Source organism: Anolis carolinensis, chromosome 2, assembly GCF_035594765.1.
Source record: "Anolis carolinensis isolate JA03-04 chromosome 2, rAnoCar3.1.pri, whole genome shotgun sequence".
NCBI classification, from domain to species: Eukaryota; Metazoa; Chordata; class Lepidosauria; order Squamata; family Dactyloidae; genus Anolis; species Anolis carolinensis.
In genome coordinates, this window is record NC_085842.1 from 190,455,535 (window position 1) to 190,480,105 (window position 24,571).

At 39.2% G+C, this 24,571-nt stretch overlaps 1 protein-coding gene across 1 annotated transcript; it reads left to right on the top strand.

Moving 5' to 3' along the window:
• Positions 1 to 3,016: 3,016 nt before the first annotated feature.
• On the top strand, positions 3,017 to 22,848 carry LOC107982397 (oxidized low-density lipoprotein receptor 1). The gene is made up of 7 exons (XM_062971378.1): positions 3,017 to 3,509; positions 6,247 to 6,253; positions 9,678 to 9,764; positions 11,377 to 11,526; positions 11,903 to 12,054; positions 14,398 to 14,510; positions 22,313 to 22,848. The coding sequence occupies exons 1-7, from the start codon at positions 3,408 to 3,410 to the stop codon at positions 22,455 to 22,457; spliced, it is 756 nt and encodes a 251-aa protein (XP_062827448.1). The 5' UTR covers positions 3,017 to 3,407; the 3' UTR covers positions 22,458 to 22,848.
• The last annotated feature ends 1,723 nt before the right edge of the window (positions 22,849 to 24,571 follow it).

The following is a 24,571-nucleotide window of genomic DNA, read 5'->3' on the forward strand; positions in this document are numbered from 1 at the left end:
TTCTCTTATTTCATTCATAATTCTTTTCAAATATAGAGTTAGTTCTTGTCTTATAAGAAATTGCCAATATCCGCGGCGGCTTTAAATTGCTCAATTTCACTTCTACACAGCCATATAAACCAGAATATCAAGGCAGATAATCCACAATATCTGCTTTGAACTGGATTATCTGAGTCCACACTGGCATATAATCCAATTCAATGTGGTTTTTATACAGCTGTGTGGAAGTGGACTCGGACAATGGGTTCAAATTACATTATAAATTACTTACAAATTACTTTGATTCTGCTTTTCCTGCTTGGCAAGGGATTGGTTTGGATGACCCATGTTGTCTCTTTTAACTCTATAATTCTATGATTCTACATGCAAGAATATGTCCATATTTGGGTAGTTTATCCAGGTCAGATAGCATATTTATATTCCTGGATGTCCACATGACATTCAGGGATTCCTAGCTATGTGGGTAAAATGTGTTAACTAGATTTTACCATGCATCAGCTGAAATCAGGTAATCCTCTGGAGTCTTCCTAAAACTCTGGAGCAAACGCACACTTGATGTGGACAGTTGGCCTAATTCAAACAAGTCCAGTGGCACTATCATGTTTTCTCTGATTTTCTAGTGCAAGGAAAAGGCACCCAATAGCAGTCACCATGCACCTTTATTGATATCAGCAAAGGTGTCTGTGCAATCTTGGGAAAGGACAGGGAACAGAGTATGTAATAACTCTTTAAAATCAGTTCAAACTAGCTCTGGATTTAGGTACCCATGCAGACTGGACCAGAGGAAGCTTTTATCTCATATGAAGTTGCTTTTTTTTTCTCTTGCTAATGGCAATTTGATTTTCTTCCTGGATGCTAGCCTTGAGGGTTTCCTGTAGCCTTCGAGGCTAAAGAGATGAGAAATTGCTTCCTATTAGAATATCCCTCCATACCATGCTGACAACAGCAAAAACAACATCTTGAATCATAGAATCATAGAACAGTAGAGTTGGAAGAGACCTCATGGGCCATCCAGTCCAACCCCCCGCTAAGAAGCAGGAAATCACATTCAAAGCACCCCCGACAGATGGCCATCCAGCCTCTATTTAAAAGCCTCCAAAGAAGGAGCCTCCACCACAGTCTGGGGGAGAGAGTTCCACTGCCGAACAGCCCTCACTGTGAGGAAGTTCTTCCTGATGTTCAGGTGGAATCTCCTTTCCTGTAGTTTGAAGCCATTGTTCTGTGTCCTAGTCTGCAGGGCAGCAGAAATCAAGCTTGCTCCCTCCTCCCTATGACTTCCCTTCACGTATTTGTACATGGCTATCATGTCTTCTCTCAGCCTTCTCTTCTGCAGGCTAAACATGCCCAGCTCTTTAAGCCGCTCCTCATAGGGCTTGTTCTCCAGACCCTTAATCATTTTAGTCGCCCTCCACTGGATGCTTTCCAGCTTGTCAACATCTCCCTTCAACTGCGGTGCCCAAAATTGGACACAGCATTCCAGATGTGGTCTGACCAAGGCAGAATAGAGGGAGATGCATGACTTCCCTGGATCTAGACGCTATACCCCTATTGATGCAGGCCAGAATCCCATTGGCTTTTTTAGCTGCCGCATCACATTGTTGGCTCATGTTTAACTTTTTGTCCACAAGGACTCCAAGGTCTTTTTCGCACACACTGCTGTCAAGCCAGGCGTCCCCCATTCTGTATCTTTGATTTCCATTTTTTCTGCCGAAGTGAAGTATCTTGCATTTGTATTTTTTTTTTATATTCCGTCCTTCTCAACCCAAAGGGGACTCAGGGTGGATTACAATGCACATATATATGGCAAACATTCAATGCCTTTAGACAAACAACACACAGACAGACACAGAGGCAATTTAACATTTTCCAGCTTCTGGTTTCATGAGGATATGCTCGATTCCTGTCAGGGTCTGCAATACAGATGAAGATGAAGGCCTAGCATCTGAGTCAGTGGAAAGCAGGGAGCAACAACAGTTGCAGCCTGACTCTGAGGAAACTACCCCTGCAGGGCAGGACCAAGTGCCTCAGGCAAGTGAGAGTCCTGAGTTAACTCAGGATCAGGAGAGCAATGAGGCAGAATTAAGTATCCCAGAAAGACTGCAGCTGAAGACTCATGCTATTCAGCTGCGTAGATCCGCCTGGTCAGCACAGAGAAGAGCCAACAGATGAGAGAAAGCACTTGTGCTACGGAGCATAAAGAGTGGCAGTTTGGATTTGGTCTTTGCTGTGAGCATTGTTTGGAACTTGCTACAGCTTGGAGCTCTGTCTGAAGACTTCATATGTCGGACCTTGACTTTGAACCTTGGATTACATACATTTTGGATGTGTTGGTGAGAACTTTTGGACTGGACTATGCCTATTGGTTTATCCCAGCATGGTTTGGTGTTTGAATCTACTTTGGCTTTGACTACGGACTGACTGACAATGAGCATAGTGAATGGCTATTTATACTAAGAGATGCTGTGCAGGGCTGTGACAATTGTGGCCACAGGGGGAGTTGCTGCTTCACAGTCCACTTGGGACACTGAGTACTTGATAGTATTACTTCCTCATTCCTTCCACGCGCTGCTGGGAATTTTATGGTATTGTAAATTAGTTAAATTAGCCTTCTGCATTTGTCCCTTCATTTTGTTAGTTTCGGCCCATCTCTCTAGTCTGTCAAGATCATTTTGAATTCTGCTCCTGTCTTCTTGAACTAATAATAATAATAATAATAATAATAATAATATTTATAATCCACCCTATGTCCCCGAGGAGACTCAGGGAGGATTCCAATAGACAAAAACACAAAGGCAAACATTCTATGCCTTGAAACAGCCATAACGGGACACCCAATATAAATGTAAACCTGTGACTCTAATATTAGTATTTTCTTCTTCTCCTGTATTATTTTTGTACACCTGGGCCTGATGAAGAAGCTAGTGAAGCTCAGAAGGCTTGCATCATACGTCTTGTACATTTGTTGATGTTCTGTCCATTTTTGGTGTTAACGTATTTTGCTCTATGGCCAGAAGAGCTATCCCAGATGTTTTTGCCCATAGTCAATTAATAACATCTCAACTTAATAACATCTCAACTTATTTTTACTTATGTGCCAATCTACCATATTTCTTTATTCCAGCAGCTAAAGTACTACAGGAGCCCAACCCTGTTCCTTGCCCCTCCCCCAGTAAACAACACTGTGTATGGGGAGTGGGAGAGAAACTTGCAATGTTAGTCACTTTTTCAAGCTCTTCTCTGACATTGCAGAATAAGAGACACCCACAGTCCTTGTTTCCACTCTTTATTTCCTGTCTTTGGGAGAACATGAGTGTCTCAAACAGATCACACATTCCACATATGCATCATACTCTCATGACTATAAACTACTAGTCTGGCTCAATCCCTGGTGAGTTCCCTGGGAAATCATGCTAGAGATGGCTGAAGAAGTCACTTATGCTGATCTGAAGTTCATTACACTGCAGCAGAGCAAGAAAGAAGAGTTCCACCAAACCAAAAACAAAGGTAATGTGAAAAATTGTTAAGTATAGGCAGTTTCTAAGTTACAAACCAGATAGGTTCTGTAGGTTTGTTCTTAAGTTGCGTTTGTATGTAAGTCAGAACAGGTACATTTTTAAAGTGTAACTCCAACCATGTATATATGTATATATATGTGTGTGTGTGTGTGTGTGTGTATACTGAAGTAGCCAAATATATATATATATATATACACACACACACACACACACACACACACACACACACACACACACACACAGCAAACTGAACATATTTGGCACTGGAGGGAAAGCCAATCCATGGAGGTTCCATAATGCGTTGATTCAGCTTTGGAAACCTAACCCAAAAACTGAGAACTTCCAGATTTAGTGAGAAATTTCAATGAACAGAATTATGGAACTATCCCTAGATACTTCAGACTGCAGAGAAGGAGAGATTTATTTCCTTACTTATATATTTTCTTTTTGAGAGTGGGAGACCCCTCATCATATCATCAAGCAGAATTAAGAATTATTTCAGATTATTACAGTATTTTCTTTAGATATGGGGGTCATTCTGCATTTCTAAACAATTTGAAAAATTACCTCATTCATTAAAAAAGGTAAAGGTTTTCCCCTGACGTTAAGTCCAGTCATGTCTGACTCTGGAGGTTGGCGCTCATCTCCATTTCTAAGCCGAAGAGCCGGCGTTGTCCATAGACACCTCCAAGGTCATGTGGCCGGCATGACTGCATGAAGTGCCGTTACCTTCCCGCCGGAGCGGTACCTATTGATCTACTCACATTGGCGTGTTTTCGAACTGCTAGGTTGGCAGGAGCTGGAGCTAACAGCGGCCGCTCCCGCCGCTCCCAGGGTTTGAACCTGGGACTTTTCGGTCTCCAGCTCAGTGCTTTAACGCACTTCACCACAGATCTTTCATTACAGATCTTTAATAGCATGGAACCTTATCAATGTCTTGGTTTTCTCCTTAGATGAGTCTTATCAATGCCCCTCGAAGGATTTTTTAAAAGGCTTTATTAAAGACCAATCAGTCTTCTTGCATGGAGGATGTATCTTGTTATTTATTTATTTATTTATTGCATTTATATACTTTTCTCACCCCTGGTAGGACTCAAAGCGGTTCACATCAAATAACGGGCAAAAGTCAATGACTCACATACAGTAAAAACAATATATCACGTATCTTGGTTATGTTTACATAACCAAGTTTTTAGTTGCTTTCTAAACAACAGTAGGGAGGAGGCCGATCTAATCTCACTAGGGAGGGAGTTCCACAGTTGAGGGGCCACCACCGAGAAGGCCCTGTCTCTCGTCCCCATGTCGCATCTGCAAAGGCAGCGGGACTGAGAGCAGGACCCCAGCTGATCTGAGCTGATCTGAGGTATGGGAAGTCTTGACATAACAAGAACAGACAGATTCTGAAAACAGAGTACCGTATATACTCGAGTATAAGCCGACCCGAATATAAGCCGAGGCACCTAATTTTACCACAAAAAATCTGGGAAAACTTATTGACTCGTGTATAAGCCGAGGGTGGGAAATGCAGCAGCTACTGGTAAATTTCAAAAATAAAATTAGATACCAATAAAATTACATTAATTGAGGCATCAGTGGGTTAAATGTTTTGAATATTTACTGTATTTCAAAGAAAAACAGTAAACTAACTCTATAAGTGGAAAAGCAACAATAACTTTATAATAATAATCATCAACAACAACAACAGCTTCATTTGTACCCTGCCCTATGTATCTCCCCCTGGGGACTCAGGCCAGCTTCCAACATAACATGCAAACATATAATGCCTACATAAACAATGCAGAGCTAGATATAGATCTATCATTATGTATACTAATTTCACATGTGTATTTCCCCCTGAAACCTTTGCAAATCCTCTCTCTATGTGCATTTTCCTCCTGCAATATTTGCAAACCCTGTTCATCAATGTTTATATCTATCTAGACATGTGTGTGAGAGAGAGAGAGTGCGCGCGCGCGCACACGCATTTTCCCTCTGCACTTGCAAACATGTGAGGGTAAAATTCATATAAAATTCATATATAAAACTTAGAAGCTTTGGGGCATGCATTTACCCAAGAAATGCAAGCAAAGCCCCCCTAAAAACAACTTTGTCCTCTTTTCTCCTGCCCTTTCCCACCTCTTTTCTTTCTCCCTTTTTCAAACTCTAAAAGTAGCCAGAAAAGGCTTTTTAAAACTTCTCTCCCCCTCCCAAAAAAACCCACCTCATTTTTGTTTCCTTAGAAATAAAAAGAAATACACACCTTCTGTTGCTCTCTTTTCCCTCCTTCCCTCCCTTTGGACTCAAATGTTCTTGCAATAATAGTAGTAGTAGTAGTAGTAATAATAATAATAATAATAATAATAATAATAATAATAATAATAATAATAATAGTAATGAATTGTGCAAATTTGCAAGAATATCTTTTTTTCTTCCCCTTCTACCCATACAGTCTGACTTGCAAAGGTTTCTCTCACACTCTCCTTTCGCTTTTGAAAACATTCGCTTCTTCTCTATCTCTCTCTCAAAAAATAAGATAACCAGCCTGGGAGGAGAAGCAGAGGAGGGAGGTTTTGGAAAAGAAAACATACTGTGGCCTCCAGGCTCCGCTGCTGGCTTGACCTTGACCTGAATATAAGCTGGGGGAGGCTTTTTCAGCTCATAAATAAGGGCTGAAAAACCCAAGTTTATCTTCGAGTATATATGGTAATAAAATTATCTTTGAATGTGGGAGACCACTCGTTATAAGTGACAATCATCAAGCAGCATGAGAAAAGTAAGAATTATTTCAGAATATTACTGTATTTCCTTTTAATATGGATCTCTTCCTTTTAACTGCATCTCTAAACTATTTGAAAAATTTATTCATTACAGATCTTTAATAGCATGGAATCTAATCAATGTTTTGTTTCTCTCCTTAGATGAATCTTATCAATGGGCCTTGCAGATTTTTTTTTTTTTTAAAATTGGCTTTTTAAAAGACCAAACAGTCTTGTTGCAGGGAGGATGTATCTTGAGACAACAAAGACAGAGTCTGAAAATAGAGACAATAAGCTTTGTCAAATGTTCATCATTTTATTTGTTAGTAAAATAAAATCTTATTTCTGTCACAAGATATTTTTTTAGAATCTCTCTCTTTCACACACACAAACATATTTCCTTTTCCCTCTGCCCTTCACTTTTGCTTCATTAGCTAATATTATATATTTCTTCACCGTCCCATCCAGTATAAAATTGAAACTTTTAAAGCTGAAGAATCATGTCCAATTCAGTGGGAGGGTTTCCTTTTAATTTTAAAAAGCAATAGGGATATGTACTGAATAGCTATGATGGAAAAAGTAAGGCACACTCATTTTATCCAGTCCATATCACTAACCGGTCATAGTTTTTTTTTTGTTTTGTTTTTTAGCTTATTCGAGACTTTTTAAAAAGAGTTTTAAAAAGGGAAACATCTCATGACTTACATTTGCTTTGACCAGCCCAAAGAAGTAGTTGATCAATTGTTGTGTTTTTTTTTTGTTGTTGTTGTTTTTTAAAAGATTGATCAACAATTTCTGTATCTCTTTATTCCTATTATATTTAAGAGCCTTTGGTTTCTCCATAGGATGATCTTGTCCAATGTGACATTTAAGGTCTAAATCAGCATTTTTCTGATACCAAATCGCCATTAGTTGTTTATGTTATTGTTGGAAGAGTTCATTCAAAGTTTTGACTTGCAGAGCCATCACAATGCAGATGACACCCAAGTCAGGTTGTTGTATGTTTTCTGGGCTGTATGGCCATGTTCCAGAAGTATTCTCTCCTGACGTTTCGCCCACATCTATGGCAGGCATCCTCAGAGGTTGTGAGGTATGGAGAAACTAAGCAAGGAAGGTTTATATATTTCTATGGAAAGTCCAGGGTGTGAGAAGAACTCTTTGTCAGTTGGAAAACCAGTGTGAATGTTGCAGTTAATCGCCTTTTTTTTTTTAATTTTATTTTTATTGAAACTTTTTTGTGAGTTACATTGGTGGCCCTATGGGAAGGTTGGGGAGGGGTTGTCCAAGGGAAAGATACTGAGGGGCGGGATGTGGGTTGGGGAGGAGGGGTGAGGGGACAGTTAATCGCCTTAATTAGCATTGGAAAGGTTCATCTCCTGGCTATTTCTGCCTGGGGGCATCCTTTGTTCAGAGTCATTAGCTGCCCTTGGAACTCTTCAAATGTGGGTGAAACATCAAGAGAGAATACTTCTGGAACATGGCCATACAGCCCGGAAAACATACAACAACCCTGTGATCCCGGCCATGAAAGTCTTCAACAAGACACCCAAGTCATTTTCACCCCAAGCCAAGGAAGCTGCCTTGGTCCTAAATCAGTACCTGTCATGAGTAATGTACTGGATGAGGGAAAAGAAATTGAAACTTGATCTAAACAAGACAGAGTTGCCCCTGATCAACTAAAAGGCAGATCAGATTATAAGGTTAGATGGGGTTATACACCCTGAAACTCTCAGTTTGGGAGAGTCACAATTAGAATCACAATTGAACCTGGAGACCCAGGTTTTTGTGATGGTCACAAGTGCTTTTGCACATTTAAAACGTGTGTGCCAACTGCATCCATTCTTTGAGATGCTGATTTTGGCCATGATGGTACATGCAATAGCTAAAATCCATTTGTATTACTGTAAGATGCTCTATTTGGAGCTGCCTTTCAAGAGTGATCAGCTTGTCTAAAGAGTTGCAGCCAGATTGTTAACTGGGGCTGTCTACAGGATCACACAACGTGCTTTTTTTAATGTCAGGAGCAACTCGAGAAACTGCAAGTCACTTCTGATGTGAGAGACTTGGTGGTCTGCAAGGACATTGCCCAGGGAATGCCTGGATGTTTGATGTTTTACCATCCCTATATGGCAATAGTCCAGGCTATGTATCAAACTGTATCTCCCTGTACAACCTGGTCAGGAGCCTGTGTTCATCAAGAGAAGCCTTTCTCTTAGTCCCACCACAATTGCAAGTGTGATTGGTGGAGATGCAAGAAAAGGCCTTCTGGAACTCACTTCCCAGAGAAGCCAGAATGGTCCCCCCTCTTTTGTCTATCCAGTGGCAGGCTAAAATCTTTTGATTCTGACAGGCTTTTAAAGAAGACAGCTTTTTATACAGGCTATGGTACATGCTGTTGTGAAAAGTTTTCAACAGATTTCAAATTATTTATTTTAATGTTATTCTTCACTGAGTTCTTTAAATAATTACAACATTTAATTCCCTACAAATAAATTGCTAGGTTTTTGATTCTATAGTTACTGAAGTTCTGAGCCATTTTGTGTTTCTATTCTGAGAAAAAATGAGGTACAGATAAATATAAGAACAACAAATAAATAAATATAACAACATTTGTCTTCCTTGTCCTGATGAAATGGCAGACAAAGGTTTGAGGAAATGAGACAAAGGGAGTTCCGGTGGCTGTAGAAAAAAGACGTTTATTCTCAGTGGCCAGAGAGAATATAGCAATAAGAAAAAGACCTTCCCCTGTAATCAGGAAAGCGAAGGTGTCAGACAAAAAAACACAGATCCTTATATACTATTTTGGCCTACCTCTATCTACGTCACATAGGTATCACCAATTAGTGTCAAAAAAAGTCTTACTTGGCACTTAACTAAAAAGCTACCTTTGCATTTTCCTAAAATATAGACTACTTCAAGACCTCTGACCCTCCATTAGGCGTTATCTCTGGAATTCCCATCTAAGCTCTCAGGATCCATTAATTAAGGAATTTCCTCCTATCCTAGCTGTCAGAGAGTCATTAGCACTTCTCCAGGGCGCCAGGTCTTATCTTGACATCCCAAAAAGCCTTAATTTGTCTTTTGTCCATTAGTTTATCTACTCTTGTTGACACTTAACATATGTCCCTGGTACTCAGGGTGAACTTTGGTCTTGCTTCTGGGGAGACAATTATTTGCTGAGCAGTGTATTTTTGGGCTATAGGCACACAATTCTGCTTGTGATTACATTTTTCCTATTTCTATTTCTTAACATGATTACATTCAAGACATAGTTTCCAATACAAGTATTATATTTTCCCAATACACCTTCATCACTGAAATCAACAAAGAAAGAGATCCAAAATGCTATGCAGATATTTCTATTTATATATGGCATTTTCTTGCTTTAATCTATCATTTTCCTCAGTGAAATCTCATTGGCGGTCAGTAGCAATCTCTCTTGGGATCTTCTGCTTGGTTCTGCTTGGAACAGCTGGAACTCTGGGATTCATGGGTAAGCAGCAGAAGCAACTAAGGAAGTGACCAAAATGATCACATGGCTTCCTATTGGTTTTACATGATCATGTTCAGTATGTACACAAACCACATTTTATATGAAAATGCATATACAATAGTCTCGGTTATTCGACATAAACTGGCAGGAAGAATGTTGGATAAGCAAAATTGTTGGATAATAGGATGGCAAAAGAAGGAGCCTCTTCCTCTGTTGCAGGGGAAGAGGCTCCTCCTCTTCCTCTCCCTCAGCAGGCTGGCTATTGAGGGAGAGGAGGAGGAGGAAGAGGCTTGGAGGCTGCCCCTGTTGCTGTTCCTGGTGATCCTCCTCCTCCTCTCCCTCGGCAGGCTGGCTATCAAGGGAGAGGAGGACGAGGACACGCTATGGGGGCAGTGCAACCCCCAAGCAAGGCTTGGAGGCTGCTTCCGTCGCTGTTCATGACAATCCTCCTCTTCCTCGGCAGGCTGGCTATCGAGGGAGAGGAGGAGGAAGCTTCTGTCACTGCTACTCCTTTGCTGCCCGCCCGCCCTCCCTCCCTCGCTGGCTCACTCACCGGGCCGGGTCCTGGCAGCAAGGACAGAACCAGGACCCAGCCTGGTGAGTGAGTGAGTGAGCGAGCACAGGTGACAAAGGCCCTCCCTTCCTCCCTTACTCGCTCGCTCACTCACTCACTCACTCACTCAACAAGCCAGGACCAGCAGCAACAGCAGCAGTGGCAGCAGACCCAGGACCCCGCCTGGTGTGTGAGCAAGTGAGCAAGGGAAATGGCAAAGGTAGCCGCTCCTGCCACCTTTGCTGTGCTGGCCTGGGAGGGGGTGAGCGAATGAGGGAGGGCAGCCACAGGCATCGGATAATACGAAGTGTCGGATAAGCGGAAGTCGGATAAGCGGGATTCTACTGTACCAAATATTATATCTAGGCTAGAAACCCGCTGCAAAAGACTATAGTCCCACCATAGAGCTTCATCTTTTGCATTCGTTTCTTCCTGTGTCTTGGTCAGACACAGGAGGAATTCACTGAATCTTTCAGCTGGATTGGGATTTCTGGTGAATCTTTGTATCATGCTATTTCATGGTGAATCCGAGTTGTAGGGCCCATTATCAGAACACCTTATCCTTGAGCCATCTTCAGGCCACAATATAGTGTCCGTGTGGATAGGGCTCTGCATTTCCCCACCACTTTGAACCCGTCACCCAGGAGCAATTACCCTGTCTTCTTGATGCTCTGAATGTTGTCTTTCTTAGGCATTGCCACTTTATTTGTCTCCTTGAAACACATCTCTATCTCCTTCATGCCCTTGCATGCTCTCTCTCAATCCCCCCCCCCCTTTCACAACTATCTTTCTCTTTTCTTCTTCTCCACCCTCCCTTCCAATTTGTCAGGAGGTGGAAGAGAAGGTGGATAGTCAAGCAGAGTTTGTTTGTGTTTTCCTGGGAGGGGTAGCTTCAGAACAATGAGATGCGGATGAGATGAAGTGCTTTTATGTTGCTACATTGTGCTGCTCACTCAGGCATGAAGATTGCCTTTGTGACCATGTAGGGCTCAAGAATTTGATATTGTTGTTGCTGCTTTTATGGGGAAGCTCATTGTAACTTTGATATGATTTTTGAAGTTATGCAGGCATCACAGAGAGTGAGCAGTCAGAATGAGAACCTGACCTTGCAGAAAGAGATGTTTGAAAATCTTCTCACAGAGCTGAATGTTCTCCAAGCCCAGAATCTAAACCTTTCAGAGACTGTCCAACAACTGTCAAGCCACAGAGGTAATCAACAATGGAGTTTAGGGTTTGGATGTGCTGCACACCCAGTGTGAGCATCACTGTATTCCAGAAAATGAAATCAGAATGAGAAAGTTGTTGAAGGCTTTCATGGCCGGAACCACAGAGTTGTCATGTGTTTTCCAGGCTGTATGAAACATGGCTATACAGCCTGGAAAACACACAACAACCCCAGAACAAGAGAGTTGTACATCAGCTGGTGAACTTATCTACATTCAAAATGTCCACCAAATGAATTTATCCTAGTACATGTGTTTTGATCGTCTCTGCCCTTCTCTGAAACTTTCAGGAGAGTTGTGACTGCTGATGTTGCTGTGCTTGGAGAAATGGCCACAGTCTTTTGTTTCATTACATTTCACAGGTCGCCAATGCAGCCCTTGCCCAGAAAAGTGGCTTCAGCGTGGAGACAACTGCTACTTCTTTTCAACCAAGTGGAACACCTGGGAAGAAGGCAAATCTCAGTGCATTACTCTTAACTCCAGATTTCTTAAAATAGAGAGTAAGGAAGAACTGGTAAAGATCCTGTTTCAGAATTTGTACACATATTTGTTTAATTACACTACAGTTAAGAAGACCAGGATACATAAATTAAAGGTATCCAAACTCAAATGGTTGGAAAGCCCAGCTGTCACATCTAGTTTGCCACCCTGAGCACTATTTGTATATGCTTGCGATTTGTTTGCCAACCAGCAAAAAGGTTTCATAGGAAGTGTAAATTTGAGGAGAAATATAATTGTAATCTGAAGGGCCATCAAGAATAAATGATAGCATCATTTCAGGAAGCAGATGTTGAAATGGCCATTGTCAATAGTGTTGAGGCTCAGTGCCCCAAAAATCTCTAGTATCTATATTCCAATCAGACACTAGAAATGAGGAGATCTAAAATACAATAGTTAGTTAAATATACTATTGGATATGCAGGAAGAACAAAAATGCCACATTTGGCTATTCTGCATCATGGGCTTTATAGCTGATTAAAGTAAACTTGCATACACATGTAATCAACCCTCTCCCTCTTTCCTGTCTGCACTTCTCCCTTTTAGTTCTGTCCTTCACTTTGCCTTCTGTCCTTCTCCAGAGCTTCTTGGTTCTCTGTTTCAAAACAATCCTGTTATCCAAAACAATTGGATAAGCCTGCATTTTCCTGTGCTTTCCCCTCTCATCTCTCTTCTCAGTGTCATCCTGATCTTTCTTCACCTTTCACACACTTCTAATTTCCCACTGTGATAGCAACACTATCCTTTTCACTCTTTCACTTCCTCTTCCCCTCTCTTTTACCTTTTCTCAAAACTTTATTCTTATAACATTCGCACTTATAAAATCCAACTCTCCTCAGTACAGCTGGAAGAAAAATTTCATGGGCCTAGGTAAGTTGGGAATGGGATCAAGCTAGGAAAAGTTTGCAAGTACCAACATCTGACGGCTACACTGGCTCAGTGATTCTTGGATTTCTAGTCAAAAATAAGTTTCTGAAGTCCTGAAGGATAGAGATATAATAGGAAGCAATGCTTTCAAAGATAAGAAAGATCTCAAGTTAGAATCTAATATAGAGTGTTAAGAATGACAGAAGATGGTGGGAGATGGATGATCTTGGCAGCAGACACCTATTCAAGAGAGGGGAGCAGAGATTGGAAAATAGGTTACAGGAACTAGGGCAAAAGATGACACAAGTGTAATGGATTGCCTAAAGTACAGCTAGAAGAAGAAATGTATTTTTATATAAAGAAATACAGACCAAGATCAGAAATCAGACATATACCCATGATGTTGTGGCTATAGCCTGTTTACTGATCTGACTCCTGAAGCCCACCTTAAAATCTAGGCAACTGTATTGAGGGACAGAGTTCTGTGATGTTGCCAAGTGATGTACTGGATGTCTCTTACCAATGAGCAATGGTGCAATGGTGCAATGAACAAAAGCAGGTGTCCTGTAGGGTCCTTCCATAATTCTTCATTGTACCATGGTTCACTGGTGGAAGGAGGTTGGGCATATCATTCTTCAGCACCTGAATTGCCAGTGCGGTAGAATTCCATCCCTCCATGTGGCTGCCTGGATTTCAAGGTGAGGTTTGAGGGCATTTACAATCATGACAGTTATGTCTAATAGCATGCTAGTCTTTCATTGCTATATGAGGTGTAATGAAATTATTTTCTAATGGACTGAATATTGAGAGAGAGGAGTTAAAGAAGAAGAAAAAACTAGGTTTTTGCCCCATTTCCACAAAAGCTGCTTTGGAATCCTTTCTAACTATACAATTATAGCACTATGATTCCATTTCTCCTGCTATGGTTGAATCCTAAGAAGTGAAGGATTTGTAAGATTATAAATGCTCCTCTCCATTACAAATTCCAGGATTCCATGGGATGATGCCATGTTAGTTAAAGTGGAATCATAACATTACAATATCATGTGAAAGACTTCTGATTATACAAATTTCTGACCCACATCTCTTAGAGTTCACAGATGGGAATAACTTGGGCGGCGGGCGCTTTGTATGCTCAGACAGGTAAACATGACTTGTACAGTCTTTCTAAGATATTTGGGAGACACTGATCATGCTAGTGATTAGTTTACAATACCTTGGAAAAGCACTCACACAAACACCCTTTTGATTTTTCTATAACCTAGAATTGAAATTGAATTAATTGGCATTTTTACCACCTGATTATATTAAATATTCAACAGCGTAATAGTGCAAGGCATGTTTATGGTGACACAAAACTAAATGAACTGGTGTTGTTTTTTATAAGAAAAAGTGATGCTGTTTGTATTTGTCTATTTGCTAATCATATATTCCTCCCCTGATTTCCCAAAAAGTGGAATGTGACTTGCGGTATTCTTGCATTTCCATCCAGGAGTTTATTCTTGAATCAGCACAGTCCTATAATTCTTACTGGATTGGTTTATTCCGCAGCAGAGCTGGAGGACCTTGGTTATGGGATGACAACAGCACCTTTATCACTGACTTGTAAGTTCTTTGTGCTTGAAAAGGGTAATTCAGAATGATGAGACAAATTTTTAACAAAGCTGATCTGGTATTTTACTATGGTTTTGATGCTTCTAGGATCTATAGCTAGTATGGGCAATTTGTGGCACACCAGGTGTTCCTATCATCCCAAGTCAGCTTAACCCATGGTGAAAAGATATATGATGATCTCAAGTCCATACGTTTTCTTTTTTTTTTTAAAAAAAATCTTTATTAGTTGTTTTTCCACATGGAGTAAAATGCTATAGAATACCCAAGATGACCCAAGAGCTAAAGAAAGAGAAACAGAGCTAAAGAAAACAAACAAACAAACAACAAACAAAAGCATATAAAGTCCATATACTCTCCAAGTTTTATTTGCATATAGCTATTGGGATTTTCCCCTTCCCTTATTTTAAATATTAGAAGAGATCACCCACAGAAATAAGCATTTTGCTGAAATCTTATATTGCCTATACCTATGTAACAGAGGCACTTAAATGCCCTTTCACTGAATTGTGAAGATTGTGTAATGGGACAGCATCCAATGTGTACTGGTGCTCAATACAGGGCTGATGTGATGTGTATTTGAGCATCAACACACAGCAAGTGCTTTACTGGCTTTCAAGACCAGCCTTATATAGGACATGAGTGTTTTGCAATTGTGCAATTCTAATTCCCAAAAATACAAATTTCCAAGAGGATTTTGGCCTAAGTTATTATAATGTTACTATATGTCTGTCAGATATTTTCTCTATGAACATAGTATAATTTTATATGATAAACACAAGTGTCACCAGATTTTCACCTTAGACAACTCGCAGTATTCCTCAAAATAAACACTGGAGGATAAAGATGCTGAGAACTGCTGTCCAAGATTTAGAGGGTCATGCCATTTTCAGGCTGCATTGTCTATGAATTTGAACAGATTTTTAACCTTTAAATATTATTTATTTATTTGTTTGTTTAAGGTATTTCTATCTTGCTTTTCTCTTCTGCTGGACCTAAAGTGGTTTATTACATATAAACACACAATATAAACAATAAAACATAAAACACACAAGTTAAAACATACTAAAACACATGTGGAGCGTCAGAGGTAGAAGATACTACACATGTACTGTTTAGTTGTAACTTGTATAAGAAAGAGAGAAACCAATACTGTAAAGAACTAAGGCAGGGGGGAATCCTTTTGAATCCCACTGCTGCCACCAATTTGTAAAGAACTAAGAATGACTGAGGTTCTTTCAGACAGGGGGGAAAACATTTTTATCCCACCTCTGCCACCAAATTTAAAGATGTTTATTTACGCTGCCACCAGAGGTAAAGATGTTTATAATGCTGCCACCAAATGTCAATGTCTTTATAATGCTGCCACCAAATGTCAAGGGGATCATCAATTCTTGCCACCACTATAGGAATACGTAGCCACTAGCTACTTAGAGAGGAGACTTTTAAATTTTGTTTTTCTTTCTTCTTGTTTATTCTTTTTTTTATATATATGATCTTTATTCAAGGTTTTATATATAGAAAAATGACAGAAAAAAGAGAAAAAAAAAGAAACATCAATATATACATCTTGATAGAAAAATAGTGTTTTCCATCGAAAGTGGGAGAACATTTATTTTTGTTAGAAAGTAGGAAAAGAGAGTAGAGAAGAAATAAGAAAAAAAAAAGGTTGACTTCCATCTTCCTTTGACTGGTTCTAAAAAAAAAAAAATTCTGATGGTCAATCAAAACCACATCCCCTTTGTCCTTATCCGATTCTAAGATTGAATTTATTCAGCAGATAGGGTTAAATTTTATTTGTTTTAAATAGCCCTTTACCAGGTCCCAGTTGGTTTCTTTCTTAGGCAAGCCTTGACTTGAAGATAACCAGTAGGTAAGCCTATCCATGTTCATCACATCCAAGACTTTAATCAACCATTCCTCCTTGTTTGGAGTCTCTTTTTGTCTCCATCTCCTAGCATAAGTTATTCTCGCCGCAATAACCAGATAGTTAAACAGGATCTCTTTATCTTTGTCATATTCTATATCTAACATTCCGAGTAAAAAATATTCAGGTTCTCTTCTAATCTTTATCTTCAGTATAGATTGTATTGCTTCATTTACCTCTTTCCAAAAATGTTGGGCTCTCGGACACGTCCACCATAAATGAAAAAACGTGCCTGTTTGGTGCTCACACTTCCAACATTTATCTGAGGAGTTTTTATAGCATTTTGAGATTTTATAGGGGGTTGTATACCATCTGTATTGCATCTTTAACCAGTTCTCGCGCATATCATACGCGTAAGTATACCTGAGGCCCTGATTCCATACCTTCTCCCAACTTTTTAATTGAATTGGATGGCCCACATTTTGGGCCCATTTTACCATGCACTCCTTTATCTGCTCCGTTTCCGTGCCCCACTCTAATAATTTTTTATATAGCTTCGTAATTAATTTATGCTCAATCTTCATTATATTGTCCCAAAAGCCATTTCTTTCTGCGAAGCCCATTTCCTTATCTAGCCTAAAGAGATCATATGCCTGTCTATAATGAAACCAAGAACATTTCGGAAATAATAGTTTAATATCTTTTTCCTCTTTTAATTCAAATTTCCCTTTTTGTTTAATTAGTAAGTCCTCGTAAGTAGGCCACGTTCGCCAACCTAATTCTCTCCTTTGGAAGGCTTCCAATGGTGAAACCCATAGAGGGGTTTTCGTATAAAATTTCAATTTATATCTATTCCATATTTTTATCAGGCCGGCTCTGATAAAGTGATTAGAGAAATTACTTTCTACCTTTGACTTATCGTACCATGTATAAGCGTGCCACCCCTTCCGAAGATCAAATCCCTCCAGGGTTAGGATTCTGCGTTTTTTTAAAGTCGTCCATTCTTTAATCCAACATAGACCCGCAGCTTCATAATAAAGTCGTAAGTCTGGTAGACCAAAACCACCCCTTTTTTTTCGTCTATTAAATTTATCCTTTTGATCCTGGGTTTTTTATTTTGCCATATAAATTTTGATATGTCTTTGTGCCAAGTATTAAAGATGCTTAAATTCCTTATAATCGGAAGGGCCTGAAAAAGATATATCAGTTTAGGTAAAACATTCATTTTAATGACTGAAATTCTTCCAAGTAGAGATAGTTTTAGATGTTTCCAATTTTCCAAATCCTTTTTGACTTCCTTCCATTTTTGCTCGTAGTTATTTTTCATTAACTGGGAATTTTTACCTGTTATTATTAAACCTAAGTATTGAATTCTATCAACCACCTGAAGACCAGCAAGTTTAGATAATTCTTCTTTTTTCTCTTTTGACATATTTTTAGTTAAGACCATTGATTTTCTTTTATTTAATTTGAGCCCTGCTAATTTGCCATATTCTTCTATTTTTTCAATCCAATTTATTATATTTTCCAATGGATTGCTAATAATACAAATCACGTCATCGGCATAGGCTCTGATTTTATATTCTTCGTTCTTTATTTTTAAACCTCTCAATCTAGAGTCTTGTCTAATCTCATTCAGCAGAATTTCCAATGACATGATAAAAAGCAGTGGTGACAAGGGGCACCCCTGTCTGGTCCCTTTGTCTATTTTAAATGTTTCCGAATCTTGCAAATTTATTGTTATTTTTGCCTCCTGTTGGTCGTATATGGCCTCTATAGCATTCGTAAATTGATATCCAAAGTCCAGTTCTTTCAATAATAATTTTAGGAAGTCCCAATTTAGATTATCGAACGCTTTTTCCGCATCCAAACTTAGCAATGCTAATTCTTCTTGGTTATTTTTCTCGTAATACTCGATTACATTTAAAATCGTTCTAACGTTATCTCTTACTTGGCGTGTGGGGAGGAAACCTACCTGCTCTTCCTTTATCCAATCACTAAGAAAATTTTTGAGTCGTCCGGCTAGTATGTTTGCAAAAATTTTATAGTCCACATTAAGAAGCGAAATTGGTCTATAGTTTCTCACGTCTTTTGGGTCTTGCCCTTCTTTCTTTATCATTGTTATAGACGTCTTTTGCCATGAATCCGGAGGTTTTTGACCTTGGAGTATCCCATTCATAATTTTATGGAGGTGTGGCGTTACTTCCTCAATCATAATCTTATAATAGCTGGCCGAAAAACCGTCCGGGCCAGGAGCTTTGCTTGAGTCCATTACTCTAATGGCCTTTTTTATTTCCTCTACCGAGATCTCCTTATTTAGTCTCTCGCGCTGTTGCTCTGTTATTTTTTCAAGGTTCTGCCTATTTAAGAATGACATAATACTCTCTTTATTTATTGTATCCTTGGTATATAATTTCTTGTAAAATTTAAAGAATTGTTTCAATATATCCTGATCCTTTGTATAAGTTTTCCCCTCGGATACAATTTCTGTAATAAACTGCGCTTGTTTTTTTCCCCTAACTTTCCTGGAAAGCCATCGTCCTGGTTTGTTTGCATTCTGAAAGTTATATTGTTTAACAAATTTCATTTGTTTAGCTATCTTTTCTGTTTCTAAGTAATCCATCTGTGTTACCCAGAAGTTCAAATCTCGTTTAAGTTTCTCATCAGAGGGGTTCGCTTTTAAACCTGCTTCTAATTTAATTAATTGTTCGGTGATTTTATCGTATTTTTCTCTTTTCAGTTTGTTTTTTCTGGCATTCTGCTGTATCAAATGTCCTCGCATAACGGCTTTACTCACGTCCCATATTACTTGAATCGAAGTCTCCTGGGACGTGTTCAGCTGAAAATATTCCTTCAAGATTTCCCTATTTTTTTTAATATCGTCTTCAGATTTCAACATATTCTCATTAAATTTCCATTTAAAGTTATTTATCCTCTCGTCTAGTCTGAATTCTATCGGGCAGTGGTCAGAAATGGTTCTGGGCAATATTTTAATTTTAGAAACTCTTGTTGATAAAGAATTCGAGGCCCAGGCCATATCAATCCTTGACCACGATTGGTGTCTATCTGAAAAAAAGGTAAAGTCTTTTTCTTTTTTATGTGTTATTCTCCAAATATCTATTAGATCATATTCTTCCATTAAATTCACAAATTGTTTCGGGAGTTGACTCATTTTGTTTCCTAATCTATTTTTCTGAGTACCAGATTTGTCCAGCTGTGGGTCCAAGACCCCATTGAAATCTCCAACAATTATCAAATTATCAAACTGTTGGCTCAGTATTTTCTCTCTTAACTCCCTCACAAAAAATGTTTTGGCGCCATTCGGAGCGTAAATGTTACAAAAGAGCGTTGTTCTGGTTTATACTGATCGCTATCATTCGACCCTCTTGATCCTTAAAGGCCAATTTGGAATCCAATCTCGGACTAGTATAAACTACCACTCCTCTCTTTTTTCATTAGCTGCGGAATAGAATTCTCTCCCAATATTTTTTTGAGTTAAATTTGAGACGTGTTTTTGACAAATATCGTTTCCTGGAGTGCTACGATATCATATTTCCCTCTTTTAATTTGATTAAATAATTTTCTCCTCTTATTTGGAGAGTTCAGTCCATTAACATTGTTACTCCAACACTTAATTTGCATAACAGATTTTTATTATATATTTTATTTACTATGGTTTGTTCCCAAGTCCGGTTGAGGTGTATTCTTATTTGTGGACGTTGGTGAGAGAAATCTAGCTCGCTTCTTTTTTCTCTTCTTCCTCTTCCGGTGACAGCCCGACATCTTGGTCTTTCATCAGCCTATCATAAAAAGATTTGGCCTTTTCCTCTGATGTAATCCATATCTTCTGTTCCCTATATGAGACCATCAGGCCTTCAGTCTTCTCCCACCGGAATCGGATATCTCTTTTTCTCAACTCGTCAGCCAAAAAATTGTATTTTCTTCTTTTCATCAAGGTGGAAGCTGGGTGTTCCTGAGAGCACCAGGGCGCCCGTCCTGCCTCCATGCCATCCACCCGGAAGTCCATTTATTCTTAATGTGTATATATGACAGAGACTGAGATGTTTGAGAGAACAATAACACGTTTATTCAGGCACAAGCTTAATGGTTACAATTCTCACTTAGAGGCATTTTCCTTAACAGTTGCAAAGCTATATTGAGGTGATTCAAACTTCTTAAAATGTCACTTCTTTCTTTACTACTCTAAACTGCAGTCACCCTATAAATTTCAATCACAGCCTATCTGTTCCTTATCTGGAAACAGACTACCTTAATATAAGCCACTAAACTTATTTTAAAATTGACTCAAAAATCAAGCATTTGAGCCACCCTGATCCCTTCACTAAGGATCAGTCTTAACTGCAATTCCTCCGATTACAGACTACCTTAATATAAGTCACCAAACTTATTTTATCCCTGATCCCCTAACTTAGGATCAGCCTTCCCTGAGCTTCAACAGAGCCCAGACTAAAATCAACCTTTCCTGTGGGTTCTCTGACCACACACTGACTTTCCCTCCAAATTCTACTCTCTCTTCAGCTAACCCAGTTGGCTCCGCCCCCTTCTCCATGGCAACCAGCCTCTGAGTGCTGAGGTGGCTATTCCCTTCATGCAATAACAATAATACATACCCTTTTTAAAACATAACCACATAATTAAACATGGCATCTGTAAACTAAAATTCATACTTCTTTACAAATACCTTGGGCCATACATTACACAAAAGACACACTGGGATCCTTATATTAAAACTACATTTTATAGGCTGATCAGAATGCAAAAATAACATACAAAAGTGCTATTTTTCTATTTTAAACAACTCAGCTGAGAACTGCATATTTCGAGTCGATTTGTGTAAATTGTAGGGGTGATGCAGATATTTATCTGGTTCAGGATCTTGACCCCTTGTTGTTAACAGCTTGTTTATTTTAAATGTTTATTTGGGTTGGATGTTGTATATGTTAAATGTGTTTTTCAAATGTTTTGATACTTCCGGTATGCACTAAAATGCATATACAATAAAAACCAGCTTCCACCTCCCCCCTACAGCATCTGCGAGGTTGTCTGTGTATTTAATTCAGTTTTCTGGCTCACTAGGATGCTATTAGCTATTACTTTATAACTGCCAAGGAAGGTAATAAAAAGAATCGGATAAACTTAAGTTTAAAATGTGCAAGATTGACAGTTGTCCAGGGGTCCTGCCGGATTCCTGGCTCACTCCTTCGGTGATCAGCTCATCCAACGTGAGTCACATCCAGGTCCTTTGGCCACTTTCCTTGAGGGGAAAGTGACTCTTGGACCATCGGGTTAACTCCCTATGGATTTGGCTGCTCCTCTGGCTTCGATTCACCTGAGGAGGGAAGCTTATAGCTCTCATGTTCAGTCTGTGGGGCTGACACTTGAGAGAGAGCTCAAAGCGTCTGTCCCGTCGCCATTCCACCACCCCAGAAATCCTCAATGGTATACCATACACACATACACAACATGCTTATCATCCTTATATCTTGTAACAGTGATCTTCTGCTTTTTTTTAAGAGTATTTTTGTAAAAGTAAAATATTCACATATAGCTCCCATCTATTATGAGGCACATTAATGTTAACCCTGTAGACAGATCTTCCTTCTTTCCATAACACATTTAGCATCCTTAGGACTGTCCTTGATTTCAAAATCTGTAGATCATCTTATCCATGAAAATTACTCCATGTATTTTGGATCACAATTCCCATTATCTCCAACAATGTACTGAGTGGGAATGAGCTTTGTACTCCAAAACATGTAAAATAACAATTGAGGGAAGTTATTGATAATAATGTAGAATCTTGCCTCAGCTCAAGAGGAAGGGTTAGATGAACATGAAAATACAATCTGTGTCAACATGGACCTGAAATTCTAATGCTGTCTATACAAATAATTGTATTCTCTTGTAGGTTTAACATTCCTGATGCTGGATCCAGCAATTATCCCATCTGTGCATCTATTCAGGGTGGGAATCTAATTGCTTCTGATTGTTTAGGATACCGGTTTAGCATCTGTGAGAAAATGGCAGACCCAACTAAACCTGACCATAAGTAAGGTGGAAACTTAGGTCATAATGCTCTTCATTCATTCCATTCTAAGGACTTCAGTCAAGAATAATATGTCTGTGTGTATGTCTGGGAGAGTAATTGTACATGTACATGTGCATATCCTGTCATACTCTCATGCACAAATGTGTACATGCATGTGTGTTACAAGCACGGTGAAGCACCTCTGTGTTCATTGAATGAATACATGAAGGAGACCATGTGAAATGGCCTCACTGACTTGAGAATCCGCCAATCTGTTTGTTAAACATATTGTTGAGTCTCTTTAGGCCAAGTAGTTTTGTATCTACATTATCTTTTTCGTCTTTCAACATTTTTTTCCTGTCATCTTTTTAAAAAATTAAAAGGCCAACATAATTAAAAATAAAATAGCAGCTATTGTTTCTGGAGTCTTATTATTTGTACATATACACCATTTACAGATTCCCTCTCTGTACCAAGGCACTCAGTGTGATGACCAACATTAAAAAGAAACATTACAATGTAGGCCTCACTGCAACAAGTAAAACAGTTCTTATTATGCTTTCTTAAGAGTAACCCTCATCAAATAAAAGAGCCTTAGACTTCTGAATAAGCATGTAGCCCATCAAGCTGAAAAGTGACATATGGGGGTGATCTTGTTTTCTGCTGCCCCAGATACAAGGACACAGAGCAATGGACTCAAAGTGCAGGAAAAAGTTTAAACAGAGGCAGGTTGGCCATCTGTCAGGAAAGCTTGATTGTGTGCTCCTGAATGAAAGAAGGAGGTTGGACTGGATAGTCCTTGTGGTCTTTTCCAACTTTATGATTCTATATGAAGTAGGCATGTGCGATCCATGAAAAAAATGGTTCAATACTCGCTTCAAAGGTAGGGGGCACTGGCGCTTCGTTTCTAAAGTCATTTCCAAATTTTGAAGCAAAAAAATTCAAAACTTTCCGAAACTTCCAAAACTTCGTATGTGCTTCGTTAATGGTGTGTGCGCATGCGCATAAAGGAAAACATTATCGTCAATGGGGAAAATTGAGGGGCCTCTCCCTCATTTTTTGAGCTATCCTAATGAAATTTGCTACAGTGGTAGAACACATTTACCACTGTTAGCTCACCAAATTTCAGAAAGTTTTCCTTATCTTCTGATGTTTGGTGAATTTTCATAGCTTTTATAATAAACCATTTTTTAATAATTGCAGAAATCTGTTCCTGGTTTGAAAGTCTTATTTCCTGTTTCATTGGGTTGTTTTTACTTTGAAAGTCATTGTTCTACTTCAGAAACTTTGTTTTTGTGGCTGAAAATGTGTTAGATGGGTGGAGAGAGACTCAACAAATCATAATGTTCTATTTTTTATAGAACGATGTCCCTTGCTGTTTTTATGACAGAATCAATTAGGAAATGACATTTATCAACCAGGAACAGAAATCATAGCACACCATCAAATCACTCCTGACAGATGGCCATCAGCCTCTGAATAAGAAAATCTGTTCCTGGTTTGAAAGTGTTTTGGTTTTCTGAGGCTGAGAGTGTGTGACTTGCCCAAAATCACCCAGTGGGTTTGCATGGCTGAGTAGGGAATGAAGCCACAATTGTAGGACAACTCTCAAACCACTACACCAGGAGTCCCAAACTAAGGCCTGTCGGCCAGATGCATCCCTCCTAGGCAATTTACCTGGCCCCTGTCCTAAACCTTAGACCAGGAGTCCGCAAACTACGGCCTGGCCTGTGGGCCAGATGCAGCCCTCCAGTGCCATTTCCATGCTCATCAATTCAACATATTGATTTTACAAGCGGCAAGTTTATGCATAGAACTCTCATTGTTCAAGTTAGAAATTATTAAGATGTATAGATTAATGCCATTGTAACTGTACCAATTGTATTTCATTTAATACAAATCTATACAGTATATAACAGTCAATTTATCATTGACATTGTATATCTTTGTTTTTGTGGGCAAATATTATTTTGGCTTCAGTCAGGAACCCATTTACTTGATATCAGTGAGTCAGGCAATGCAGGACATGGGGTGACAGGTTTTCCATGCCCCTGGATGGGCACCGCTGAAATCACAATCTGTGATGTTTCTGGCGGCATATGTGAAGAGGCCCTTAACTAGAACAGACCCACTAACTGT